General features: G+C 36.5%; 1 protein-coding gene across 1 annotated transcript; it reads left to right on the forward strand.

Annotated features, from left to right (window-relative positions):
* The first annotated feature begins 1,814 nt into the window (after window positions 1-1,814).
* Window positions 1,815-7,431, forward strand: tmem167b (transmembrane protein 167B). Its single transcript, XM_020634338.3, has 3 exons — window positions 1,815-1,978; window positions 5,400-5,531; window positions 6,352-7,431. The coding sequence occupies exons 1-3, from the start codon at window positions 1,969-1,971 to the stop codon at window positions 6,432-6,434; spliced, it is 225 nt and encodes a 74-aa protein (XP_020489994.1). The 5' UTR covers window positions 1,815-1,968; the 3' UTR covers window positions 6,435-7,431.
* Window positions 7,432-8,551: the final 1,120 nt, after the last annotated feature.

Here is an 8,551-nt window from a genome sequence, read left to right on the forward strand (position 1 = left end):
ACATACCACCACAGGGAGCCCGCGTACCACCGGTGGTACCATAGTTTGAGAACCACTGTGTTAGACTATAAAGAAGTGAGGGTACTGATTACCCGGGATCCTGTGTGAGGTGTTGAATCGTCAGTGTTAAACAAACCTAAGAAGATTGTCTGACCGAGGCACGATGGAAAAAAATGCTGATCCTGACACCTGGAGATTATTTTGTTGCACTGAAATAATGTCACATGGCAAAAGTAAAAAGATACTGAGTCAAAGCCGCTTTAAATCTATTCATTTATGTTTGCATTGATCAGCAGGTGCCTCATATCTGACCTGATAAGAAACAGCAGGCACAGTGCTCAGGTATTTTCACACCTTCTGTGGCAGAATAGCTGTAGATGAAGGGTTACGTTTACAAAAGCTAGGCTGGGTCAGACAGAGGGAGTTATTTCCGTGCCTTTGTCTGAGGAAGGAGAAACATTTAATGGCAGGATTGTGTAAAGTATGATGGAGAGATAATGTGATATGAAATACCATCAAAACACATTTTTGTAGATCTAATTGGATCCAACCGATAGGAAAAAGGAAGATCCACAAAGTATATCTATTTATCTTTAATTTCTACAATAAATTTGTATGAATATATAATTACACACAACTTCCCTGCTGCCTTCAAATCTAATTTGAGATTTAAATATAGTGCACTGAAAGAGAGAGAGTGAACAGACCAGTGTGGCAAAGGCAAACAACTAGACAAAACAAACGTTGGTTAAGTAAAAGTAAAAAAAAAAATGCAGCAAAGTGTAAATGAAACTGATATGCATTACACATTGATTTGAGTCCACATTTAAACTGTTGTTGTATATGATTCATGTTATCAATAATACAGTAAGTTAAGAACATTATTATATACTGTTTGACATACTGGAACATCATGTATATGTAGGTTAGCGCTCAATTAGTCTAGGGTAAATTTAAAAGTAACAAAAGGAGGTTGTACTACAGCACTGTTTCAGTTCTCTCTGAACTTGAGGTTAATTAGACAAAAAAACACTCTGGAATGGTTGTAAATGAAAATTACATGTGGGAATGGGATCTAGGTGGCTGTACCTCGAGTACTCATTGGAGTGAGGGTGGAAATTCAACATAGTCCTCATCTGTTTCTCTGCACAGCCCAAGGTGTGCATTGGTTCTGAACTATAGCAGCGCCAGCATACTTCTGTTGATGTGAATGATTTTAAGACCTTAGTTTCCTAAATATTTTTCCTGCATTATGTATTCTTGTTTTAATACATTCTCCAAACAATAAAAAACAACAAAAAAAGGGTTAGTTTCCTCATTTTAGAAGTTTTCTGTGTTCATGGATGAAATCGAGAAATAATATATACATTATATATATATATATATATATATATATATATATATATATATATATATATATATGATAATATAATATATACATAATATATAATAATATATATACAGTATATAATAATAATATATACAAACATGCTACAAGGTCTGTTAGGAACAATTCACTTTTATATCCAACAATGTAATTTCTTTGCAATATTGTTTGAGTTGCATGTAATATTGTATATTGAAAAAAGAGGAAATGTTATATGCATAATATATAAATATCTAAAATATTCTAATGGTAACCTGGTGTTTGTAAATAGTGATAATGATACAAGTATCAGATGTTTGAGATTAAATGATTTAATGGGTTGAAGTTTATAGGACTATTTCAGGCTTGAGTACAGGCGGCTTTAAGCCATATCATCCACTAGATGGCACTATTGCCAGAAGGACAACAACAAACCTGAAACGTAGAAGAAAATCGGAGACCAGTGAAACCGGAAATGTCAACCGACTGACTGCGAGAGGAAGTGGTTGCACTAACTATATATTCACTTTATATAACATGATGAAATGCTAATTTAAATGAAGATAAAGTGATATAGGATCGTCACAGAGCAAACTGCGAATATGACCAATGGTAGGTGTGTTGTATTGTGTTGGTATCTTTTTCGTGTAAGTTAGGCTAACGAAGAAGTGAGGCTAGCTGTAGACGTGGCTCCGGGCAGCACCAAAAATAATTATTTTCAACTACATTGAAGCTTGTTTACTATCTGGGATGATATTGTTCACAGTTTGCCTTTTTCCTTAAAGGTTGTTGTCTTGAAATGTCTTGTGCTGGTAACCCCGTATTTGAACTAAGCTACAATGAGTCTCGCTAACTAGCTCGAGTAGCTAATGCTAATAATGTTAGGTAGATTAATATCACAGAAAGTCGAATAAGGCAAGGAAAAAACTATTTCCATGTAATCGACGTTACTACAGAAAATTCAACCCTTTTAATAGGTTGTCGACTGTTACTGATGTCGGATTATTATTTAAGATAAAGATAAGATAAGATATACTTTATTCATCCCAGCAGGGAAATTTAGGTGTTCCAGCAGCCAGCATACATACAACACAACACACATATACAGACACACACAACACATATATACAGACACACACAACACATATATACAGACACACACAACACATATATACAGACACACACAACACATATATACACACACAACACATATATACAGACACACACGACACATATATACAGACACATATAGACACACACAACACATATATACACACACAACACATATATACAGACACACACAACACATATATACACACACAACACATATATACAGACACACACAACACATATATACACACACAACACAGATACAGACACACACAACACATATACAGACACACACAACACATATATACGCACACAACACATATATACAGACACACACAACACATATACACACACAACACAACACATATATACATACACACACAACACATATATACAGACACACACAACACATATATACACACACGACACATATATACACACACAACACATATATACAGACACACACAACACATATACACACACAACACAACACATATATACATACACACACAACACATATATACAGACACACACAACACATACACACACAACACAACACATATATACATACACACACAACACAACACATATATACATACACACACAACACATATATACAGACACACACAACACATATATACATACACACACAACACATATACACACACAACACAACACATATATACATACACACACAACACATATATACAGACACACACAACACATATACACACACAACACAACACATATATACATACACACACAACACAACACATATATACATACACACACAACACATATATACAGACACACACAACACATACACACACAACACATATACACACACAACACATATATACAGACACACACAACACATATACACACACAACACATATACACACACAACACATATATACATACACACACAACACATATATACAGACACACACAACACATATACACACACAACACATATACACACACAACACATATATACATACACACACAACACATATATATATACACACACAACACATATATACAGACACACACAACACATACACACACACAACACATATACACACACAACACATATATACAGACACACACAACACATATATACAGACACACACAACACATATACACACACAACACAACACATATATACATACACACACAACACAACACATATATACATACACACACAACACAACACATATATACATACACACACAACACAACACATATATACATACACACACAACACATATATACATACACACACAACACAACACATATATACAAACACACAACACATATATACAAACAAACAACACATATATATACACACACACAACACACCACATCTATACATACACACAACACATACATACATACACACAACACATATATACATAGACACAACACATATACATACACACACAACACAACACACATATACATACACACACAACACATATACATACACAACACAACACATATATACATACACACACACAACACATATATACATACACAACACAACCCATATATACATACATACACACAACACATATACATACACAACACATATATACATACATACACACAACACATATATACAAACACACAACACATATACAAACACACAACACAACACATATATACATACAAACACACAACACAACACATATACAAACACACAACACAACACATGTATACATACAAACACACAACACAACACATATATACATACATACACACAACACAACACATATATACATACAAACAACACACATACACACACAACACACATACACACACAACACATATATACATAGACACAACACATATACATACACACACAACACAACACACATATACATACACACACAACATATATACATACACAACACAACACATACATACATACACACAACACAACACATATATACATACACAACACAACACAACACATATATACATACAAACACACAACACAACACATATATACATACACAACACATATATACATACAAACACACAACACAACACATATATACATACAAACAACACACATACACACACAACACATATATACATACACACAACACATATATACATACACACACAACACAACACATATATACATACACACAACACAACACACATACACACACAACACATATATACATACACACAACACATATATACATACACACAACACATATATACATACACACAACACACACACACAACACATATATACATACACACACATATACATACATACACATACAACACACACACACACACAACACAACACATATATACATACACACACATATACATACATACACACACAACACAACACATATATACATACACACATATACATACATACATACACACACAACACACACAACACAACACAACACATATATACATACACACAACACACACACACACACAACACAACACATATATACATACATACAACACATACATACATACACACACAACACATATATACATGATACACACACAACACATATATAAATTTGTATATACTTTTTCTTAAGTGGAAAACAAAATCAAAACATGTACGCATCTCAGTTGACATGGTGAGAAAAAAGGGAGTATTTTGTTGTTAATTGACTTAATATTGGTAATCCCACCTGTCGCTCTCTTCTCATCGAGACTTTACCAATTTCACAAATCAAAAGTAAGCCACACCTACCTCTGATAATAATAATAATAATAATACATTTGATTTGTAATGCTCTTTATATTTTTGGAAAAAATCTCAAAGTGCAAATGTAGGAGCTATCAGATCTAGTTTATTGGAAAAATTTCAACCTAGCATTGAGCTAATTTGCTGATGAGGCAGACTGATTTATGCTGTCATTTTTGTATTTTACAGTGTACTCTTTCGATGGCATCCTGGTGTTTGGGCTGCTTTTCATCTGCACTTGTGCGTACCTCAAAAAGGTTCCTCGCATCAACAGCTGGCTGCTGTCAGAGAAGAAAGGAGTGTGGGGCGTCTTCTACAAAGGTATATCTATAGAGAATGACATGCTCATAATACCACAAAATATCCCTAGTGTAATAATGAAAAGGCATTATTTTTTATTCGTTTAACGTAAAAATATCCTTAGGGGGGAGAAGATGCCAAATAGTGTCCGTAGACATTTCCTGTGTGTCACACTTGGGAAAATATGCAGTTGACAGTGCAGGGGTTAAACAAGTAGAGGAAAAATGTAGAGCATAAAAGCAGTCAATCAGTATTGATTGTCTCAACTTTATACACATTGAGATTTTATATCAAACATCCACAGTGTGAGGTTTGCACTTTTTTTTGTCATGATGCAAATATATATTGGGCACAACATCTTTTGGATCAAATTATTTCTCGTCTGTCCAATCAAAATGAAGTCTGCACTTGAAACTTTGTAAAATAAAACAAAAAACTTTAAAAAAACTCGGCCATGATTATTCACACAGTCATTTAGACATGTCACAGACGTAATATACAGGTTGGGAGGCTCATTAGCCTTCTTTATAGTTAAACAGATCTGAGCATTTGTTTATGTTATTGGTTTACGTGTGCTAATCCTACTATAATAAGTAACATCGTCTTTGATGTAAAGACATTATATGAAGGGAAATATAAACAAAAAGCTTCGAACATTGTTTCATTTCAAACTCTTGACTCTTAAATGTTGCACAGTCTCTTGATAAACTTTCCATGTTTACATCACTCGCCTTATAACACATCTGATTTACATGGTTTGCGTTACTCCTCTTGATCTGCATGTATGTTTATGACATGTATTTTCTTCACTCGCCATCTTAATCTTAATTTCTCTTGCCAGCTGCGATAATTGGGACGCGGCTTCACATCCCTGTGGCGATTTCCTGTTTGGCCATGGCTTTCTACATTGTCTTTTTAAAATGATAGAATGAGACTGGACTGGAGAAGACTGGATGAGGATGAACTCACTTATGCGGTCCTGTGCTAATCCTTGTTGTTGGACACCTCTTGGATTACATGACTGTTGAAGCCCTGAAGGCCCTGAAGGGTGGACCCATGTGAAAGACTAGCCAGTGCTGCCCCCTTGTGGTGACTGGGTACATAACTCCTCCCTTAGTAATGTGTGTGCACTACAGACATGAAGGGTATCCTGGATATACTCCACAGAGAGCCTGTCGGGTCACATGTTATCATTCTATTGTACCGTAAAGCTGTTTGTTGTCTCCATCCACAACCCATGAATATTTATAGTGAAGGATGCAGAAGTTATAAGGGCAGTCTGTGCACAATAAACTAAAGCTGTATACAACCTGAAATTAGCCTAGCTGTATATATTTGGAATATGACCAATAGAGATTTGCCAGAGGTTATGTGTGATCAAATTGAAAATGATCAATTCTGCTTGTTCCCAGCTATGCTGTTTTTTTTTTCCGGTCGCTTCTTTTGTCAAAGGTGGAGGGGAAGAGAAACAAAGCTAATATATGAAGATATTCATGTGTACATTATATTTTCCTTTTTTGCATTTCTAATATTTCCTTAACAGAGCTGGTTGGCATCTCTAAAACTCAGTTTTAGGTCTGAAATACTTATTTTGCACACATTTATGTTACATTTATTTTGATACATGTTACAAGATAACATGTTTTATATGTCATAAGTTGTGGCAGATTAAACTGTAACTGATTAAACTGTTAAGTCACAATGTAGAAACAGGAATAGAAGTGTAGGAACCTTTTCAACTGGATTGCTTAATCAGACTTGTCTGGAAATTTTAATTCAAAGCCAAATGCTTCTCATGCAATCACAATTACATTCTGTATTATTGGGTTTATTTTTGCCACTCTTTTTTTTTTTTTACAGAATGATATTGGGTTTTGGGAAGGGATGCAATGCAATTTTAAGTAAAACATTTATCAGACTATTTCTGTGTTTGTTTTTTTTCATTTATAAACAAAGTCTGGTCTAAAGTGACCTTCATGGCCTATAAAATATAAATGTTGTTTTCATTTTATAGTGATATCAACTTTTGACTTACAGTAGATGTTTATCTGTGGCCACAATTAACAGAACATAAGCCCTCAAAATCATTCAAAATGAAGTACTATTCTGACATATTCAATTTCTTAATGATTTTTAATTTGTGGGCATTTTGACTGAATCCTGCAGGAAATCCCTGATTAATTATTATCCCCAGCATGCATCATGGTAGACTATCCATCCATCCATCCATTTTCTTCTGCTTATCCGACCCCATGTCCGCTTATGTCAACTCAGACTTCCCTCTCCCCAGCAACGCTTTCCAGCTCCTCCTCCTGGGGGATTCCGAGGCGTTCCCAGGCTAGACGGGATATATAATCCCTCCAGTGCATTCTGGGTCTGCCACTGGGTCTCCTCCCAGTTGGTCGTGCCTGGTAAACCTCTAAAGGGAGGCGTCCAGGAGACATCCTTAACAGATGCCCAAACAACCTCAACTGGCTCCTTTCCATGCGGAGGAGCAGCGGCTCTACTCCGACCACCTCACTCTATCTCTAAGGCTGAGCCCAGCCACCCTCCAGAGGAAGCTCATTTCGGCATTTCAGGACCGGTGACAAGGGACGACGCTGGTGGAGGCCAACATGCAGGGACCGGATGGCTCGTACCAACGCCCTCCGGGCCCCATATTCCCGCAGTACCCCCCTACATGATCCCCCGAGGGACACGGTCAAAAAGCCTTCAAAAAAATCCACAAAACACATGTAGACTGGATGAGCAAATGGCCGGTTCCCCCTTTTTGTAAATGGGAACCACCACACCCGTCTGCCACTACACAGGCACTGTCCCAGATTTCCACGCGACATTGAAGAGCGTCAGCCAAGACAGCCCAACAATGTCCAGAGCCTTTAGCATCTCGGGGCGAATCTCATCCACACCTGGCGCTTTGCCACTGAGGAGCTTTCTAACTGCCTCAGTGACCTATGCTAAGGTTAGTGGTAAGGTCCCCAATGTCCCCAGTCCGGGTCAGAAGCCCTCCACCCCTGCTGATAACAGCCTGGGGCCTTCCT

Source organism: Labrus bergylta, chromosome 5 (genome assembly GCF_963930695.1).
Source record: "Labrus bergylta chromosome 5, fLabBer1.1, whole genome shotgun sequence".
Classification (NCBI taxonomy): Eukaryota; Metazoa; Chordata; class Actinopteri; order Labriformes; family Labridae; genus Labrus; species Labrus bergylta.